Here is a 22,136-nt window from a genome sequence, read left to right as displayed (position 1 = left end):
TCATGTTGCCACAGTTATGCTTCAGAGTCATCAGGATGATGTATGGCGTCCGACTTGTGCCAAACAAAGCACTTAACATTGAGTTTGGCCTGCTGAGGCCATCGAACCCTCTCCAACATCCCTGCTAGCAGAAATTCTATGGGATTGTTTTCAATCTTCACTTTCTTGTGCCACCCTCTCATAAAAGTCTGATTTGTGAGAAGACTTCTGCCTTCTGTTGACCTCTGAAGTTCCTTTTTAGGCATTTTCTTCCTGTTTTGTGACCAGGAAAAAGAATAAATTATTTTAGGATTTGGAGTGAATAAATATGCACCCTTATTCAAGCTATTACTTGGCCTAGCGGCTAAGGAGATGGACTTGTAATTGAAAATGCCACTGAGGTCGCCTTGATAAAGGCACCGTCCCCACACGATGCTCCCCGGGCGCCTTTCAAGGCTGCCCACCGCTCACCAAGGGTGATGGTTAAAAGCAGAGGACACATTTCATTGTGTCACTGTGTGCTGTGCTGTATATCACAATGACCAAAATTAAGGTGACGTTTTTGCCACATAGGTCACATATATATTGTCACATATATTTTTCTGGGCATATCTTTAATAAGCTTAATCATTTGCACATTGCATTCTTTTTTAGGCTCAAAGAGGGACACCGTGAGCATTTAAACGCGATGATCTTGGGGGACACAAACACATCCGTTCATGGTGGCCAAATGTGGTCCCACATGGGTCCAATTAGCAAAGATCCACATTATCCCTTTAGCGTGGCTCCATCGCACAGCGACGCCAGAGCCCAAAAATGCGCTCCCAGGTAGACGGGGAGCGCGGCGCTACAAATTCGAATGGATTCAGGCCGGGGATTTTACTGCATTGGCAGTGCGGCCCTTTTGGCGGCACGTGGTGGAATATTCGGTCCGCAGCCCAGTGCGCCGTTTAATGAGCCAGTCCAGCCTTCCGCCCGCTGCTAGGAAACGTGCGGCACGTGCGTCACGCAGTAGCCACTTGAAGGACGGTTTCATGGGTGCGGGTGAGGGCTTGAGCTGCCACACCGTCCACAGCGCTCTTTTGGTATATTGGGCCCAAAACTGAACGTCGTAAGACACAAACACTTGATTGTGAGACAGGTATGAAAAACAAGCCCACTGTCCACAGGTCAGCACCTTTTTGTTTCCTTGCAAGCAACGGCTTGCCACCCAAATCCCTGGGCTCTATTCAATGGTGCAAATTAGAGCGTGGGGCATGTTCAAGGATTCGTATCGTCTTTACTCGGGGAGGTTTTCCTTGCCACTGTCATCTTGGACTTGCTCACTACTTTTGTTCAATTCCAAAAACTTTATAAATATAGATTGTTTGATTAAAATGTGTGAAAGATTTCCAGTCATGATCTAAAAGCTATGTTAAGAGTCTACTTTGCTGAACTGAACCTCAACTGAATTGGACATAGCAGGCTATGAATACAAGTAGTTCATAATAATAATTGGTTGAAACAATGAACAAAACACGTGAAATAAATGTAATAACATTCTACACCGGTAACTGTATGGGCCAGCTTTCCATTCACGGATTAGGCTCAATCCGAGACTGACGCCGCTCAATTTGTCCAGGACTAGGCTTAATCCACGAGTGGGACACGGAACCTCGCCGTTCACTTTGCATTGCATTTTTGTGCTGTGCCGTAACTTTAACCAACGGGCAGTTTTGGGGCAGGTCAAGCCACCAGCATTGTTTAACATGACCGTCTGCCTTCCCTTGCAGCCGTAAAAAATGTTCTATTTGTGGCACCTGGGCAGTTTGGATAATATTAATGGGATTCTTCAGGGCTGTTTCATGGCATTGGAAGACAACTTCTCAGAACACTGTGGTTTCTGTTTCATTTTCCGAGCCGCACTGTTCATCGGGTGGCCGCAGTCGGGGTCTCGCGGGTGGACACACTGCACCTGTCTGGCCTGCATAGGGGAGGGATGGTGGGAGAGACTGTCTCCGCAGGCTGTGTGGCCCAGAGGACAGGTGTCTCTGCAGGAATCTTATATGTGTGTGTGTGTGTGTGTGTGTGTGAGTGTATGTGAGGGCTGAAGCTAACCCCACACACTGAGCTGGAGCACCAAAAGCCCATATAAATACCTCAGATAACATTTCACTTCCAGCGCGAACTTTGTTCAGCTCGACTATTTCAACTTTCGTTTGCTGTCCGACTCAACCAGCAAAAGCTTACGAAACATTTTTCCAATTCTAATAAATTAATATCCTAAATTCATGAATCCTAATCACAAAGTGAATTACATTTTTTTTGGGCATTTTGCCGACACACAATTTAGCTTATAGTGGCATCTGTAATCCTGTTGTCTCCACATATGAACTTCATTTCAAATCCTTCGCAGTATAAGTGGAGTATTACAGTTTTAGAAAAGCATCTGATTGTCGTTTCACGCGGAATTATCCATCGTTTTACTATAAGATAAGATAAGAGAATTTATTTATCCCGAGGGAAATTCTTTTGCCGAAAACATGCTCCGTGCAGCAAGAGGAACAAGAGGAATAAATATATACAATAAGAATGAAAGAAAAAAAAGAATAGTAGAATAGCGCAAATATCAAAAATAGCTCAAACTCAATAACAACAACAATAATAAAACAACGATATCCGTCGAAATCGTTTTGCGTCGTTTTACTCGCTGCGTTTGGGATCTTTATATTGCCGCGCGGGTTATAAATAAGAGGATTGATCCCGCGTAGCGCGGAAAGGGGGGCGGAGTCCGCGACTCCGGACTTTCGCGCGTCTCCCGGCGCGCAGCGGACTTCTGCTTCCAACCAGGACCGCGAGTTCGCGCCGAGCTTCGCTCTCCCTTTTTCATTTGTATTTTTTATTTTTTTGATGTTCCTTATCTCGGATAAAAGTTCGGTTCGGACGCCGCCAACAACTTTCCGGAGGACACGAGCGGCCCCGATTCCATGCCGAGGCATGTCTCATGGGATGGGGTAAATGGAGATCCAGGGTCAGCTGCGGACACCCGACGGCGCGGTCCGTGCTCCTCGCCATGCTCCTCATCCTCACCTCCCTGTTCTACTGCCTCTCCGGCTACTCCGAGTCGGCGGGCCGGCGCGCCCCGGCGCCGCCGGGGCTCCCCGCGACGCCCCCGCCGCGGCTCTCCGGCGACGGCAGCTTCGGCGCCCGGGAGCTGCCGCAGGCCATCATCATCGGCGTGAAGAAGGGCGGCACGCGCGCGCTGCTGGAGTTCCTGCGCGTGCACCCCGACGTGCGCGCCGCCGGCGCCGAGACGCACTTCTTCGACCGGTTCTACGAGCGGGGCCTGGACTGGTACAGGTGGGCGCCGAGGAAGAATATTCATATTCGCGATCGCAACCGGTGGTGCGCGGAAATGGTTTTTCGATTTTTCTACTCTCTGTTTAAACAGGTTCTAGGTTCTTTAAACACGATCGGCATCCGTGGATTAAGTGAGCGAGCTGGTGTGTGTGTGTGTGTGTGTGTGTGTGTCTGATTACTGTATAGTCGTGAACCGGCGCGCATCTCGCCACATTGATCGCTCCTCTCCATCTCTCCTCCTCCCTGCCGCCGGCCCGCGTCGATAAAAGCGCCTGTTCATCGACCCCGCACACACCTGTCCCCGAGCGTCCCCGCCGTGGCTCGCTGTCACCTGGATCAGCTGGGTGGCCCCGGCGCGGGTCGATACACGCGTGAACGGGCAAGGATAGATGGGCTATTAAACCGAAGCCTCCACCAGAATCCGAAAGACTCCCAGATGCAGGCGGAGGCGGAAAAAAACAAACTGAGCCGAAGATGATGTGGTGGACTCGAAAACCCGACCATTTGGGCAGAAAACCCGCCAATCTGGCAACATTTACATTTACAGCATTTACCAGACGCCCTTATCCAGAGCGACTCAGTAGTTACAGGGACAGTCCCACCCTGGAGACACTCAGGGTTAAGTGTCTTGCTCAGGGACACAATGGTAGTAAGTGGGATTTGAACCTGGGTCTCCTGGTTCATAGGCCAGTGTGTTACCCACTAGTCTACTAGAGCAAGCAGATGAATGGGTTAACCCATAACTATCTTAACAATGATGTCAAAAAGTTCAGAGTCTAGGTGAGCGGACGGGTGAAACCCGGTCTGTCCCTGGAGGCGGGGACGCCTCACCACCACTCTGTCACTTCCCCGCGTCTCCTCTTCCTGTTTGTGTCTATGCTGCCCGTTGGCCGATGACGGACGTAAACACCGTGACATCAGCTGCGAGCGTGTGTTCTCTGAACTGGGAGCAAGTTTTGAACTCTGTGCGTGCGTGTGTGTGTGTGTGCACCCACATCTCAGCGCCTGCATAAGAGTGTGTTCTTCTTTGTGTGTGTGTGTGTGTGTGTGTGATGACAGATCAGATAATGAGGCAGACAGCTGGCTGGCTGAGAGATTAGAGCCTTTTTAGCGTCTTATTTAAAGAACAACTGAACGTGATTCAGTGAACTGTGTTCTTTCGCCAGATCGAATCGATCAGATCTGTTTCATTTACATTTTTTACATTTTTACAGCATTTATTAGAAAGGAAGTGGACACTGCATCCGACCGCTGTCCTGCAGTCATAACAATTACAATATTTGAATAGAGCTTCTTTATTAGGCTAGAACTAAATTTATTTGGAATATAAATAGTCTAAATGAACTTTACGATTAAAACCAAGATCTGAACTGCGTAATAGGTGCATCAGGTGCGTCCTGTCTGATCCGAGGTATGAGCTGATGAAAGGATGTTAAATGCAGTTTAAACCACGTCCTCCAGAACCCTATTGTCCTCGGGGTGGGAACACCGGGCTGCTTGGTGTGGATTCATCTGAACAAATAACCGATATTGATTCATTGATTCGGTGAACAAACATGAACGGTTTTCTCCGGTCGGGGGGGGACAGTTTCCACCAATGCTCCCCTCGTTCCGTTCGTCTCACCCGCACCGGCTCTATCTTATTTACAGTCAGGGGATCGTTACCCGGGACGACAGAGCGGGGGTCCGGTTTTAAACTAATTTCACATGGTCGTAAACGCCTGAGTCTGCTACGCGCGACGAGGCCGACCCCGGCGTCCCCCCACCCAGCCCCCACCCCTCACTGTAAATTAACGCCGGGCATGGATGTCATTTCCTGTATCGACCCCAACCGTGAGGTGGGCGAGCTCATTGATTGGCTGAGGTTTTATGAAAGCGCAGTGTGTGTGTGTTTGTATGGCCACTATCTTAAAACCGGAACCATTGGAGCCCATAAGAACACCACAAAATAGAGTCGATCCACCTGGCAAAAAGAATCCGGTTAAACGTTCCCACTAATCACCAATAACAAGACGTAAAACGTCACGGCGGGCTGCTAACGTCGTGTAGGGCCGTACATGGGATCATATTTCAGGAGACTCAAACATGTCCTGACAAACGGGCGCGGGCCGGGTATGGATTATCGGTGGAGGGAGAAAAACTCGTCGCCCCGATCTGTCATTCATCTTTTGACAACTCGTCAATTGGATGACCCTTCCCGCGACAGGTCAGGCACCTCGTCCAATCGCATGGCCGATATGCAGATGTGCTCATACGAAAACCCCACTGTTATACAGTTATCACGCATTATGACTCAATTGGATTTTTTTTGGTGTGAATTATGACCGGCATTAGAATTGTAATAGATAGTTCAAGAAATAAAATGTCTGTTTATACTGTCGATTTTCCTTCTCTCATTAAAATAGTAAACGTTGGAGACGGATATTGATCTGACCTGATGAATCCCTTGGCTCTGCGTCTCTAACACCAAATCGGCGATTGATGGATCAGTGTGCCGGGGTGGAAGTGCCGGCCTCTGCCCCGCCCCTTTCCGTGGCAGCAAAATAAATGGGCCGCCGGAAAAGCCCCTCCCCTCGAAGACGAGGGGAATTCAATTAGACATGGTAATGAGGGGCCGAGGGAGGCGGCGCAAATTCATTTTTCACTTTAAATCGTTGTCGCTCGTCAACGAGGCCGCGAGACAGGAAGACAGAACCACAGGAAGAGCCGGTTTTGAGATGATTTTCAGCCATATATTAGCTGTGTAGAGTAAAGTTGCACTGCCACCAAGACGAAGCTCTTACAGGCATCTACATGAGTGGGGACATTACAGCTCAGTCACCGTCTGGTGACTTGTTGTACTATAACATAAGTGGCTTGTCTTCAGATTAGATGAGATACGATATTTTATTAATCCTGAGGCAGATGAAGAACAGACAAACAAAATAAAAAATGTGTTTGCACTGCTGTCATCAAGAATAGTCATCTGGCTCTGAGCAGAGGCGAAAATCCCAGTGGAGACAGAGGGGACATATTAATGTTTGTTGAATGCACAATCCAAGCTGTGCTACTTAGAAGCACACTGTTTGAGAGTTATCAGTAGTTACCCCCCGCCTAATCCTCAGTGGTTCAGTCCAACGATCTGTTTCTCCGATGGGAGGGGCTACTGCTGCTCGCACCCAGACTGCGCTGTGAGGTGCAGAGCAGAGCGGCATGTATATAGTTGCCTGCCTCGTTTTTAATGTGTATATATAGAGAGAACAGACAGAAAGAGAGAGGATAGGCACACTGCCATCCTCCTCTCATTAATGTCACAAATATTAGACCATCTTGTTTCACTGTCAGTGACAGGCAGCATATGGACTAATAAAGAACAACAGATATTATTTAATATTATATGAGACATTTAAGAAAGTGTCAGCAGCACATGTAAAAAACTTTTAATGTCCCCCTTAAGACAGGATACATTTATACTAGACACAACAATAGTTGTCTTAATTTTTGTCTTAATTTTAGCTTTAGTCTAGTCTTTCCGTCAAGCTGTCATTTTAGTCTTTATTAGTATTAGTCACGTCCAGACTCATTTTAGTCTAGTCAAGTTTCAGTCGAGTTCTGAACATTTTGTATTTTAGTCAGAATTAACCATTGATATTTTAGTCTAGTCTTGGTCAACAAAAAACTGATGACATTTTAGTCAATGAAAATTGTATTCTTGTTTAAAAGAGAAGAAATAACATTTTCATCCACGAAAATGAAGAGACACTCTAGTTTAGTTTTTATCTTGTAAATTATATTTAGTCTCATTTTTATTCATCAACAGTATTACATGATATATAAGATAAGATCAACCTTTAATAGTCCCACAAGTGGTGAAATTGCATTATATTTTATTAGAGTGTTATCGTCACATAATCAGCATTCACGTCTCGTCTCATCTTCATCACATCAAAAAAGGTTCGTTGATGAAGATATTTCGTAATGAAAAAACACTTAGGGAGACACACAGCAAACATGAAATTCTGGCCCGGAACCGGAGAACCCCCTTTTCTTTTACTTTTATATCCCATTCCAGCCCGCTTAAATGGGCGTTCATCAAACATGACTGTAATTAGGGTGACAGGTCGGGTCATCAGGGCTGTCAGAGTGTACAAATGAACCATCCATCCATCCATCCATCGTGTCAATATGTTCCAGGACAGTGCAGATACGCAAGTAAATGTTTTCAATGCGCTTTTCCATACATTAGCATACTGTGCAGTAGACTATGACTGACATTGCAGAGGACACACACACACACACACACACACACACACAGTATAAGTGTGTGAGATCTGTCTACACCTTTAGTATTCAGTACACAACTCTGGTCAAGGACCCCTGGGCGGTGGGCGTCGACATGTTCCGTTCATAACTTTTACAAAGGCCCCTGTCAGCCTGTTGCTGTCTCCTTGGTAACGTGGTGGTAGAACATCGGGCTTCTGCTGCCATTAGAATGCAGACTCATGGCGCCTTTCCCCGTCTGCGCTAAAGTGGCGTTTATGTCTGAAGTCACGCGTACACTACAGCTCCAGCCTCGTTGCCGTGGCTCCGGCTCCGAAATGAGCGGAACGGATCCTCCTCTTACTGCGTACCTGCGTCTTGCGTTTTATTCTTAGATGAGGGGCTCCCCACCTGGGTTCCGGGGGCCCGGAGTCTGCTGCCCTCCTACCGGAGAAGCAGGAGACATTTTTTTATATTTCATCTTGAATGAAATATAAAACTCAGACCTGGTGGGACCTTCTGGAGCAGGAGAGCGGAGCCCTGCACCCCCACAGCTCAATGCGGAACACATTAAAGGCGGGGGTCGCCGCAGGGAAATTAACCCTTTTTTGCCAAGCCTGCAGCGCCGGGCGGGCGGGGCCTTCCGGGCCTGGGAAGGGAAGTGCTGGCATTACTGCCACGGGGACGAGCAGGAAGTGGTCTTGTCTGTTCATCGCTGGGTGGCTCGTAACTGGCAGATAACCGCAGACCGGCAGCAGGAACCAAAACGCTGATTTTCCCAGTCGATATGGCAGGGGGGCAATTAGAGAAGGGCAGAAATGACAGACGCACCCTGTGTGTGTGTGTGTGTGTGTGTGTGTGTGTGTGTGTGTGTGTGTGTTGGAATGCATGGTGTTACCTGAAGCTCCCTCGTCGCAGATGGTGAAGCTCATCACGTCTCTCCCTGCCTGTTACGTTCTTCTAACGTTCTCGAAATTAAAAACGTGGCTTCTGGAACTCCGCTGTGAAACGTTTCGGAGAACGTTGTCTGTCTGAATGGACGGGTGTGATGCCGTATTCGTTAATAAAATCCGTAACCAATCAGGCAGGTAGATCCTAGAAATATGTTCATACCAAAGCCAAACTGGAAGGGGGACCAGAGCTGGAACCTTTGGCACTTGTGCTGTAAGGAAGGTGTTGATGGGCCGAGGGGTCCAGTTTCCGTTAAACTCTCTTCACACTTCGCGCCGCGGCGGTGTCGGGGGTGGAAGGCTGCTTTTCATTTCCCTCCAAACTGAACTCTGCCTCAGAGCAATGGGCTTGACAGAACACGGGCATACACGCACACACACACACGCACACACACACACACACACACACACGCGCGCACAACACACACATGCTTGTCCGCAGTACTGGGACACGTCCAGCTGACGTTTAATTGCTTCCCACAGACTCCAGAGGCTCCGTTTGCTCGGTAATGACAAGCCATGCACACACACACACACACACACACACACACTGTCATGTCAGATCAGCGGCGTGCAGGGTGGCCTGTGACCTCCTGAACAGCCGCCGACGCGCCCCGACTTCAGACCTGCTCGGCACCCCGAACGGATGCTCTTTCGTGGCTGATCTACAAACGGTTTATATTTTAGGAAACCTGGAACGGCACAGACACAAAATACCGGCAAAAATACCGGCACAGATACGCGTGAAGCGTCTCCCGTAGGTGATGGGCTGCGTTGTGGTTTTAAGGTGCAACTGGGATTCCCGGCCGCAGGACCAGCGCGTAATGGGCCAGGATGGTAACGATGGTAACGATGGTAACGAATGGGCCTTCTCGGTAACGGAAAAAAAACAAAACCACAAGCGACCACCCGGCTCTCGCCGCTTTGAGATGAAACATGGCTGCCGCGTCAGGCCTTGCTCTGCTCTGATTGGCTGCTTGCGGGTGTTGGTGACCACAGCAAGAACATCAGAACCTTCCCATGTAGCCATACTGCGAGCACGCGCACACGGGCGGGGCCTTCGGAGGCCGGATGGCGAGAGGCCTGCGTTAAGTTTAGTTAACGGCTAAACAGGCGCAAGCCGCGCGATACGCACGGCGAGATCAAATCGAATGGCGCGGCCTCTGTCCCCCGCGGCCCGGCAAGCGGTGCGCGCAGCGTCTAACGCCGCCAGATAGCGGTTAGTGGCCAGCGGCGTCAGATAAACGGCAGAGATGAAATGGGCCGGCGCTGATGGGCAGGGACTCGAGGTGGGGATTAAAGGAGGAGAGGACGGTGCCAGGAAGTGTGTGTGTGTGTGTGTGTGTGTGGGTTCTGCTCCAGCTTGAGGAGTGCAGTGTGTGGCCTCCCCTGTCTGGGTTTGTGTCGTATCCCAACTATGCGCTGATTACAGGCTGGTCCTTTGAAATGTAAACATGATGTCAGAGCGCCGGGGCTGCTGGGTATGGCTCCCATTAGGCTGATTACCCACAATTACACACACACTTATCCGCTCACCTACACACTACAGCGCTGCACTTAATCAACACATAATACTGTCAGCTTACGCGTATATACTCAAATGATAACTTTACACATACTCCATTACCACAACAAATAAAAAGTTCACTTTACAGCACAATTACTTTACTAATAAAGTTACTTTATACAAACAACACTATTAATATACTTAAACGTATATTACGTGTATACTTCACTAATACTAATACAGTTTTTTACACATTTCCCGCTATTACCTCACTAATAGTAATACATATACTTTACACATTCCGCACTATTACTTCACAAATACTAATACAGTTACTTTATACAAACAACACTAATAATATACTCATATGATAACTTTACACGTACTCCATTACCACTGTACAACAAATAAAAATTCACTTTACAGCACAATTACTGTACTAATAAAGTTACTTTATACAAAAACACTATTAATATACTTATACTTATATTACTTCACTAATACTAATACAGTTACTTTATACAAACAACACTAATAATATAGTCATATGATACACATACTTTACACATACTCTATTAAACCTGTACAACACATAATATGTTTACAGCACTATTACTTCACTAATAGTATTGTGGTTACTTTACACATAGTTTACAGATACTGTACTTCAATTCTACATTATTATTATAACAACATTGTACACTACATTTCATAACCAAGAGTAGCATTGTTAAATTATCATCAAGACAGGACTATATAAGACAGGGATGGGCAAACCACAGCCGGTCATGTATAGCAAGCTGTCAGGGCCAATAATCTCTAGGTTCATGACGTGTTTTTACTGGTCGCAACGGAATGGCGTTAAAGGCGCTTAATAATAAAACGGCAAATGTGTGAAAGTGCCATTCTGAACACTCCCTCAACTCTGCTTTTTACGCCGCCAAAATGATCTCAGTCCTGTGCTGTCAGGATCCAGTCAGTAACGCAGAACGTCGGACCACACCAGTCAGGGACAGATCTCCTACGCCTCCACTGATGCACCCAGCTGCTACGATGCTCCTGGTTTTAGTGGTTACACTTGTTTTATTCTCCTTAACAATCCAGCAATTAGTCAATATCGTGGAAATATCTTCGGCTCATCGTTTTAGCACTTACAACATAGTCGGCGAAGTTTACTAGGTGGCAGTATTCATACATGCGTTTTCTTCCCTTTGTACTACTGGATATTAAGAAACAGATCAAATCATGCAAAATATCTCAAACATTTGATTCCAGTGTGGTCATGAAGTACAAAAGGATGAGTGTAAAAGATCTGTCCTTGACCTTCTGCGTTACTGATATGGCATACGTTATTATGCACATGGTGAAGGCCTGGCCCATCTGTCAAAATGTGTCGGTCTAAAAAGTTTGCCCACCCCTGATATACGCTGTGTGCACCGGTATACTATACTTTTTTGGAAAACGAGTACGAGTACTTGCATTTCAGTACTCGCCGATACCGGGTACTTAATAAAAACATGATTGCAATTTACAGCTTCAGTCATATAATTTAACAAAGGGACTAGTTTGGAATTAAGAGCATTTATTTCAAATGAAAAGAAACAGTGACAGTGCAACTCAAGTAGTTTGTTCAGTTTGTTGTAAAGTCTGCCGCTTTAGGACAACACAATGGGCATTAATGAACACCTTTGCTATTTAGTGCACAATATTTAATATCCATTGGCATTGTCACAATATCGCCATTTCACGCTCTGCATTTACACAGTAGCTCTTTTAGCTCATTTTCAGTACTTGACCCAGGATCTAGTTTGGCGATGTGGGAAGTCAGCCAATCTTCCTCTTGTCGGATGTTTGTATGTGTGTGCCTGGTACATGGCATTATTACTAACTGGAAAGTCTCTACTGGAGGACGTAGGTGATATTTTTTTTTTATCGCGCAGTAACCATTAAAACGTTGCAGATTGTTTCAGAGAGGGTCGTGTATTGGGTGCACATGTGCCGTGAAGTGCAGAAATCTCAAGACCCTTTAAAAGCCCCTCCTAATGCAGTGGTAAGTGAGCGTCACGGGGGATTTTTTTTAAAAGACGGATTCCACGCTCAGTTGGACAGTCATGGTCGAATCACCCAGCAAATCCTTTTCAATCTGCCTTACTGGATGATCCATGCCCGAGACTGTAATTCAAATGTTCTTCTTGTTCTTCACGTTAAATTGAAAAAAAAAAAAAGATAAAAAGAAGACGAGGCCTGTGAAGTAAAATATATGATTCGTATTACAAAATTACCCTTGTGGTAATGACATGCCGGCTAACCTCAAAGGCTGGCTTCAGACGAGTCTGATCGCTCCACGGCTGCCCAGAGCCCCGCTTCAGCACAGACCAACCACGTGGAAATCTCTAACACATGCCCCGGACTGAGATGTTTCAAATGAAACAAGAGATTCCTTTTTTTTCCGGACAGAGGAGGAGGAGGGTCGAGTCAGGGATGAAGATTTTTGGGCACCGAAGGTTTTGTACATGTGCGTGCTAAGCTCTGTACAATACAATTTTTTTTGTATTTAATTCATTTGTTCGTTTAGTTACAAAACTATACGTATAATTCAGTTTTTGTATTATTTTAAAAAGTTTTATAATTCCGACACATAATTTGGTGCTGGTCTCCTCCAGTGGTCCAAGCAGCAGAGAGAGGGCTGCAGATCTCATTACCAGACAAAGACAGATAAAGGAGATAAAAAAAAGATGGAAGGGTGGAAGGATGGATGAAAGGATGAGCCCTTGAGGGATGATTTGGCGGAAAAGAACAAAACCAGAACCTACCGTGCCACACACACACACCACATGCATTTATCCCGGCCACTTAGCCCATGGCACTGGAGAGGAAGGGGGGGGGGGGTTAAACCTCCGACTCGCATGGAAAAAGAGCAGGAAGTTGACAGGAAATGGCTGTTAAGTGGTTCTTACGGTTCTGCGGTTCTTCCTAACCAACCCACACCGTCAATGGCGACCATTCCGAATGACGTGATGCCGCCGAGGCCAAATGCTTAATAACCGTATGCGCAGATATTTCTGGTCCGGCTTGGCCCCGAACAGGATTATTAAATGCAGTCTGATTTGTCACGGCCATTCGTCATAAAAGAGGAGAAGAGAGAATACGTTGTTTAACGTGCTCCAGATGCCACCGAGCTGCGCGCACATGCACTTCTGTTGTTGTGAGTGCGGTGACACTTGGCATTTTATGTGGAAATATGCTAATTAAGTATTTTTTATTTTTTTTGGCGCTTGCAGGAGTCTGATGCCGCGCACGCTGGAGGGCCAGATCACTATGGAGAAGACGCCCAGTTATTTTGTGACGCGTGAGGCGCCGCGCCACGTCTACGCCATGAACCGCCTGACCAAGCTGATCGTGGTGGTGCGGGACCCGGTCACCCGGGCCATCTCGGACTACACGCAAACGCGGACCAAGAGCCCCGGCCTGCCCTCCTTCCAGAACCTGGCCTTCAAGAACATCACCACGGGCCTCATCGACACGTCCTGGAGCGCCGTGCACATCGGCATCTACGCCAAGCACCTGGACAACTGGCTGCGCTACTTCCCGCTCTCGCGCTTCCTGTTCGTCAGCGGCGAGCGGCTGGTGGCGGACCCCGCCGGCGAGATGGGCCGCGTGCAGGACTTCCTGGGCCTCAAGCGCGTCGTCACCGACAAGCACTTCTACTTCAACCAGACCAAGGGCTTCCCGTGTCTGAAGAAGCCGGAGGGCAGCAGCCGGCCCCGGTGCCTGGGCAAGTCCAAGGGCCGGACGCACCCCCGCATCCCGCCCGACGCCCTGCTCCGACTCAGGGAATTCTACCGGCCCTTCAACCTGAAGTTCTACCAGATGACCGGCCTGAACTTCGGCTGGGACTGAGCGGCCCTTCAACCTGAAGTTCTACCAGATGACCGGCCTGAACTTCGGCTGGGACTGAGCGCTCCTTCCGTGGACCCGAGGGAAGGGGAGGAGCCGGTACGAGTCGGTACCGGGCGAGGTGGGAGGACTCAGGCCCCGCCTTGAGAAAATGCGGCGGCATCCGGCCTTCAGGCGAAAGCAATACTTTCATTGGAAGAAAAAGGGACGTTCTCACCAAGTATCAGCCAACCTTTGTCTTCTCGTTTATTCCAGATCTTGTCTTTCTTCACAACCGTCTTCCCTCCACCCGTAACCGTTTCTAACCGCGGCCTTTAAACAAAGAAGATTCCTGCGTGGTTTTTTTTTTCCCCCCGTTGCTCAGGCATGCGGGCCGCGTCTTCCTGCTGAGACGAGCGGGCACCATGGGCGTGAAGGCATGTGGCACCCAACGGGCCGACAGATTCGGTGACACCGCGGCCGCCAAATGATACGTTCCTCGCTCTATATTTGAGCGCTGCGGGAAACGCCAGCGCCTCGCGCAGCTGGGACCGCGGCACCGTCTTCCTCATCCTCGCACTCTTTCATCCGGGTGTTTACCGGGTTTCCTAGGTAACAGCATTCCTCTGCTGTGGCCTTTTGCCATTGTCCTCCTGCTCTGTGTTCATTTTGCCACTGGAGTGCACGGAGGATTGTGGGTATTAATCTCGCCCCGAAGCGAAACATCGTACGTATATACAATAACCAACAGGGTTTCGGTGCCACCGGATGCATACATGGAAAGAATGGAAAGAATAATTTTTTTTTGGGGGGTAGAAGTAGGAAATGTGACGTGTTAAATATGCATTTCTCAGGATGAGCGTAGCAGCACAGAGTCTCTGCCATTTCGCAGTCAAAGTAAAGCCTGCAGTTTACCTTCAAAACGCTGGATTCGACATATTGAGATTTGGCCAGGTCGGCCAAAATCATATCATACTCTTCTCCCAAAATAAACACTGTTTACACTCTTCAACCTTCGTTATCAGGCCATTAAAAAAAAAACGCTTTTAAGTTCAGGCTGGAACTTGCATGTATCGTGCAAAAGCGGCTCTCACAACCTGCAACTTTGGGACCTGCCAAATAATACTGATGGGTGAAGTGACATTTGACGGAGGACCAAAGCTACAAAGCAATTTGTAAAAATAATTTACATATTGTTATTTTAGGCCGAGCAAATAGCAAAATTAAAGGTGCTCCAAAGAATTCACGTTCATAACAGACTACTACAGGAAAACACCATCGCGGAATTCAGCTAAAATATATACACATTGTCAGTATAGATGCATAGTCCACAAATGCCTAAACATGCCTTCCATTGAATGACGATTTTGTAAAGATTAATGTAGTTAAAAAGCCGCAGGTTGAATATGACACGAGCAGTTAATCAGAGATTAAAACTTACTGGAGTTGACGGTGCTGCTTACTGATAGAAATTTTTACCAAAAATGCCACTTATGCCAGTTTACGTGCTACTGCCACTATAAGCTAAAATATGTATTTACTAGAGCATTTAGGTCTTTTCTTTTTTTCCCCCAAGAAATAAAATAGTCTTTTTGCATTTTCTTTTAGTTTTTATTTAAAGAATCCTGAGAAGCCATTTTTCTACTGTTGGAAACATACAGCCATAAAAACTTCCATATGTATTAACAACTCTGACTGGGACGAATGCTGGATTTCATGCCTTAATTTTATGTAAAAAAGTATATGACTGATAAAAGTGTATTTGCTGTAAATGCGTTATTTATACTGTAAATGTAATGATGTTCCATTTTTATTCTTCTTTCTGAGTGCTTTGTATGTTTTTTTTTCTTTTGTAAATTCTGTGGATAATTTATATACCGGAGGGAGAATTGGGCATAACTGTGATGTCTCACCTTTGTACTTCTCTTGAAGGTCTGAGTAAAAATATTTCTCTGGAAAAAAAATGTGTCGGGTCCACTTCGGGTTCACGAAGAGTCAGACCCGCGACATGAAAGATGAAAAGTCGTGTCAGAATGGTGAAGGAATTCAAAGTAAACAGCCCTCAGATCTGGTGTTCGGAGCCAAAGTGATCTCATTCTCACCCTTAATCGTTATATTAATGAGGCCTGGACAGGGTCCTCAGGAGCTGGATTCAGAGTTGGGTGTGTGTATACTTCCAGCGAGTGTGTGTGTGTGTGTGTGTGTGTGAGTGTTGGCATGCATTTGTTCATCTGGAGACAGGAAGCTTTCTGATGTGTAAGCAGTCAATTGGCAAGGGGCCGCTGGGGGGCAATCTTTGACCTTTGGCCTCTGCCTGACCTCTGTGCCATGTTGCATTAAACTGCTGACCATCGCCAGCGGCTACTAGCCCTTCGCCGGCCGCAGCTCTCTTCGGGAAGCCATTAATATTGCAAAGCGCTTGCGTTACGGGGGCCGCAGGCAAGCTGGAGCGGATCAATAACTGCCCACTCTGGTTTATGGGCGCGCGCCGTGAACACTTCGGCCTTCCCACCCCGCCCGTCACTGTGATTTAGCTCGGGTCGAGAGGGGGTCACTCTCGCACATTTGTAAAATATTATTTAATGAATGATTTATCCCTTCATACATATCCGATCGATGCGGGGGGTCGGCGGTGGCGTTGATAATGCTTTAATCTCACTAAACTAGATTACAGATGCCAGTGGTATATGTGCAGTGATCCAGGGAGCTGGAATGGCCGGGATTGATCGGGAAATAATGCTGTGGATAAACGTAATGATATTTATAAAAATTGAAAATTGGATTTGGGGAAACAGTCGTACGCACATGGCCGCCAACACTCGAGCCTGGTAGGCAACATTAGCTGCTCTTTAGTGAGATTTATTCCTACTGAGAATATAAACAGGCCAAGGAGCAACTCACGGTGTCAGCTGAAATGATATTGGCTGCTCTATTATTCTCACAGGAGCTCGGGGGGGGGGTGAATAATTAAGATTTAATATGACTGACAGGAGAAACAGGAGAAATAATGGAGTTTTCCAGAACAATGAACATGCACAGCACATTTCTGTGCCGAAAAATCTCAAACACATTGAACAGGCGTGATGATGGGTCAACTAACCCTGCGCATGTATAACTGTTACGACAGCACCGTAACGCTGTGTTTTCTTCGGGTTTGTCCTTGTTTAAGCACTGGTGAACACATGTTCTTGTGCTCTTTTGTGTTCTCGAGTCTCTTAATTAAGTGCATTTCTCACTCAGACCTCATCACCATCATCACTGTCAACATAATTTAAGCCATAAGTGTCTCTGATTCCATAACCCCCTTGGTTTGCCAATGCACTGTATCCCAATCCTGGCCCCGGTGCACCCCTTGGCAGAAAATGTGGTTTCGGCCAGCTTACAACCTGACACGTTACCACTGGGTTGGCCAGGAAACTGCAGGGTCTTGCAAGAAGACATTACAACTCAATCCTGTCTCTTGTTCCTTATTCCTTATTTGTGGGTTTCTTGATGTCTGAGCTCAGTTCCTCAGTTGCTTGGGTTGCATGTGAGTAGATTTCTGGGGTCTTTGGACAGCCCATTCAGGTTCTCCTTCAAAACGGCCATATAAACCTGAAGAGGAGACGTGGAGGGTCTGTCTTCTGAAGTTCCAGACTGGGCTGTGGTTCTTCATTTCTGAAAGCAGAGCTTCTGCAGCCATTCTGCTAATGACTGGACCCTTTCAGCCACACAGCCATTCATATGCAAACCGTATAGAGACAGTCTGAAGGCCTCTCTTTATTCTAACTACTGGTTTACATACAAGAGTTATTCAGTTTCACAAGGATCGTTGACGGTTCCTGCTGTTTTGCTCCTCTTTTACCCCCGAATGGGATAATAATTACCCATTGGGATAGAATGTAGAAGAGAAAGCAGGATGTGAATTTAGGGCGAAGGGCCACCACATGTAAATCATCCCGGCACACGGAGGTCCAAGCTAAACCTAAACTTAAAACACATCGTAACTCACCGCGGGGCAAGTGTCTCGATTTGCCCCGTGGACTGAAGGCTGGTGTCTGGAAAAGGAGCAAACGCAGATTTTTGGACGAGCCCTCCCAGGCTTAGAGACCCGCGATTCAAAAGCTTTGACCTTTGCAGCACATGACATGTCGGAAAATTTGCACAGAACGCCTGTACCGACATTCAGGTGGAAAACCAACGTTCTTTGGCTCAATGCTGCAGGGTTAAGCCACGTTTTGAGATTCATGGGAAGCAGCCCGAAACCCTTCAAGCGAGCCAACATGGGGATTTCATTTTTTTTTTCTTTTTTTAAATTGCTGGTTCAGTCACAATAAATCCAGCTTTTCTGGCTGGAATCTGCATCGAGTGTCAACATGCATTTCCAGGGTAAAGGTCTGTTGACTGACTGCACGTGGAACAATATGTACATTTACTGATTGCACCTACACACACACACACATACACACACACATTTGAATTCAGCAACTGGCTACAGCAACTGACGAACCCTCTTTGCCCCCGTAGCCCAAAGTCCCAGAAAAAAACTCTGGCCACTGCGGTGGTCAAACGCAGCCGCCGTGACCCTGAGGTCAGAGAAAGGGAGCATTCCTGGGCCAGGTCAGTGAAGTTGGTTCGGGTCACTAAGGTCTGCGCTATTCCCAGAGAAGGGAAAGTTGGTGTTGAGACGCTCAGGATTGAGATGATTGAGATTTAAATCTATGGCTGGTGCCTGAAGAAGATGTACCAAACGACTATTTCTCTAACTTCTCTAACTCTAGCCAAGACATTCACGTGAATGCAATCATTGCATATTTTGTCATGGGTAGTTAGTAGCCTAGTAGGTAACACACTTGCCTCTGAAGCAAAATATCACAAATTCCCAGGTTCAAACCCCACTTACTACCATTGTGTCCCTGAGCGAGACACTTAACCCTGAGTGTCTCCGAATAAGGACCTCCGATAAATGCAATAAATTGTAAATGTTTTCAAATGGAACCATGAGGCTAATTGATATAATGCATGGGAAAGGATTTATTCAGGTTTATAGAGTTGCCACAAGTGTGTTCACTTCACCTGTCACTTTGAGGTGTCATTAGGCTGAGCAAAACAGGCAGCTGTCGACCCTTGACCCCTGAGCACGACACCGTCAGGACTCTGCTGTCATGGCAAGCAATGGGCATGTCAGCCAGATCATCTCTATGCACGTTGTAATCGGCTCCTGTAATTGGGCCACACGTACAGACCAAAAGCGTAGGCGGGGGCGGCGAGGGCTGCAAATGAGACGCTGTGAGGTTCGGTAGGGCGGAGTCCGCCATCAGGGCCACGGGTGACAGTGACAGGGCGGCGGCCCAGCCCAGTAGCAGCTTCCACCTATCCAGGCTGCAAGTGGGGCCTGACACACAACTGAAGCTCTGTGGACTGGACCTAGATTGCACACAAGACACATGGACAAACTGTCACAGGGAGGCAAATCTGTCACTGCCACGGCAAATCTGTGGCCCCCAAGTTGCCTTTCTCTCGCGCCTGTGCTCATTTTCTTTGCTCTTTCCATAATTTGAGGTTAGTTTCCTGAGAGGAGGCAGCCTCTAATTAAACAACGTGTTGGCGGGGTCAGGAAAACACATTCCTCCGCTGGAATATTTACACTCGCGCTTCCTTTATAATTAACCAAGTCAATCAAAAGGGGCAGCCAGCATTCGTTCTTATTATGAAAAAATGAGCGAGAAACCGACGAACCCGCGTGGGAACCAGCAGCTTTCTTCCCCCGACTCCGGTCCCATGGTGCTCGGCTCCGTGTATGTTCTGCCTTCGTAATAATGAAGATGTCAACGGTGGGTGAGAAATCTTGATCTTGGTATTATCCAGATAATCCTGGAGTAACACCTTGACCACAACGTCACACTGAAAGCCCATAACAGAGGTTCCTCCAGGTCTCCCATAGGGGAGATGAGTAGTTCCAACTTCCTAAAAACCAGGGCAACGGCAAAAGGCTACTTTTGCTTCTCTGTGTAATATATGACTATATATTGTCACCTTCCTAAAATATGACATTTTTTCCCTAAATCATCTTTTCATGATGCTGGCCATTTGTGATAAAATGTACCATCAGTTGGTCAGTTCACTTCATAAATTACATCACATGCCTTTGTGACTTAAGCAATGCATGGTAACACTTTTAAGGATTTTGTGTTTCCTGTAAAACATGGTTGTTAAATCCATGGTGGGCTCCTGTCTTCCATTGTTTTTATTTAATTTTTTTTATAAAACCTTTCTGTATTCAAACCCCCAAGTTTACATTGGTTTTTACATTCTTTCAACTGCTTTGAAAAAAAGTATTGTGGGTGACCGTTTTATACTGAGTGCTGCCTCTGACAGCAGCATTTTGCAATTCTTTTCAATTTTTCGTGAATTTTAATTTGTAATTTTGAGTTTAAGAGCAATAAACATGAACATGAACATTATTCAAGGAACACAGAAATAATTGAGAATTGAACCAATTTGAGAAAACAAATCTTTAGATTAATCAATGCATCGTACAAAAATTATCGCTAGCACTGCAGGGATGGCTGCAGTGTCCATTTCCAATAGTCGGTCAAGATGTTATCAGACACATTTATTACACGGGGGGGTGAGAAGACGCCTCGGTGCTGACCCCCCTCGTCATGGCTGAACGGCCCATCTCCCCTCTCCTCCCCTCACGCTCCATGGCCGCCGCATTCACCAGCTGTGCCGAGCAGAGGCGCTCCTCCAGCCTTGTCCGCCGCCTTCCCTTCACAGGTGAGCGGGGAGCGCTCTCCCGTCCAGCAGATGTTCCGTGTCCGGTCGGCCCGGAGACGGGTCCCTGCTGCTGGCGGGGCTCGCCGGGCTCCCAGACTCCATTGTTCTTCTCCAGGGACCCATGGCACCTGTGAAGAGCGCGGGAGGTGATCGCCTTTCGCCGGGACGGATGCGGCCGTTGGCCTGGGACACGGATGTCAGGGGAGGGGTCCTTGGGGCTCCAGAGGGACAAGCATTGTAGCCAGCAGACAGTAGCTGCATTGAAGCAGCCCGGTGTAATGGCATTGGCCACCAGCGGTGCGACAGTCAGGGCTCATGGGAGAGGGATCGGGTGGAGGTTAAAGGTCGTCTGCTGAACTGATTAAAGCATGGTGGTTTTTATCAGTTTGGGGGTTTTCTCTTCCCTGGGTCAGAAGGTGCCTTTTTCGTGGAGGTTATAACTATTTAAAAAAAAAAAAAGCCACCCTGTGCCGCTGTGACTAAATAATTCCATCTGTGATCGTGCGTTTTTCCAAAGCAACCTTCAGAAGGCAGCGGCTACGTTTTAATGTCCATTAACCCTCTGCGCCAACCAGAATGCCAGGTCAGAGCTAACTTTGGCACAAATAAAGCGAGGCCTGCATGCAAGTGTCAATGCGAAGGTCCCCACGCGGTATCACTTCCCTCCGTTCAATCAGCATTTCGAAGCAGGCCTGAATGGAACCTCCTGTCCGGCGCCAGCGGCTGCTTTTCAACAGGTTCCTGCTCCAGCTTCAATGGCTGCACTTCCGAACGCCGTTCCATGCCGACTCATATAATGATGGCTTTCTGGGAGGGGGGCAGTGGGTCGGAAGCCACTATTGCGCAGGTCTGGGGTATTTCTTACCTGCACAGCCGTGCTGGTGTCTGCTGGGAGTAAAGGAATTTGCTCTTTCCCGCAGCACCAATGTTTAAGGGACAAAAAGTGGCCCCTGTAGCCTGGCAGGTCACCCCTTGCATCCCTGTTGGACAGTAATGGGTGAAATCCCAGCCCAGAAGAGGCAGTGCATGTAAAACGCTGTCACCCCGCCACCACCGGCAGAAGTGGAACATTCCAGACGTGTCGCCGCGCTCCTTCACACTCGTTGGGCCCAGACAGCAGGGCTTGTGTGGACATGACAATGATTATCGGTTAACCGGTGAAGGCTCGTCCATCCATCTGCGCCCAGCCTGCACTTGTGGCCAGATCGATGGCCGATACCGCCGTCCGACACGACAGGTAATAGAGCGGATAGGGGGCTTCAGGGATCTGGATCAATACTGAGCCACACATGGAGAATCATAAAATCGCACGACTCTCGCCGCCACCATGCCGTGAATGTGACGGATGTGACGAGCCAGCAACGAACAGCAGGACCAATACGACCCAACGCATGGTCCAGAAGAAAGTAGAATCACAATGCTGTGTGCGCCCTGGGTGCGTAATAACCTTCTCAGATGTACGGTCACACACGGTGGCTCATGTGGTG

The 22,136-nt window shown here is 47.6% G+C and overlaps 1 protein-coding gene across 1 annotated transcript; it reads left to right on the top strand.

Annotated features, from left to right (window-relative positions):
• The first annotated feature begins 3,031 nt into the window (after nt 1-3,031).
• LOC114785222 (heparan sulfate glucosamine 3-O-sulfotransferase 3B1) lies at nt 3,032-15,747 on the top strand. The gene is made up of 2 exons (XM_028971133.1): nt 3,032-3,318; nt 13,296-15,747. Exons 1-2 carry the CDS (start codon nt 3,032-3,034, stop codon nt 13,912-13,914), a joined length of 906 nt encoding a protein of 301 aa, XP_028826966.1. The 3' UTR covers nt 13,915-15,747.
• The last annotated feature ends 6,389 nt before the right edge of the window (nt 15,748-22,136 follow it).

The sequence above is a fragment of the Denticeps clupeoides genome, chromosome 3, assembly GCF_900700375.1.
Source record: "Denticeps clupeoides chromosome 3, fDenClu1.1, whole genome shotgun sequence".
NCBI lineage: Eukaryota > Metazoa > Chordata > Actinopteri > Clupeiformes > Denticipitidae > Denticeps > Denticeps clupeoides.
Note: the sequence above shows the minus strand (reverse complement) of the source record. Positions and strands in the feature narration are given on the sequence as shown.

Coding starts and splice junctions, on each gene's coding strand:
- LOC114785222 (XM_028971133.1), top strand. CDS start 3,032: ATGCTCCTCATCCTCACCTCCCTGTTCTACTGCCTCTCCGGCTACTCC. Junction 3,319..13,295: donor CGGGGCCTGGACTGGTACAG/GTGGGCGCCGAG, acceptor TGGCGCTTGCAG/GAGTCTGATGCCGCGCACGC.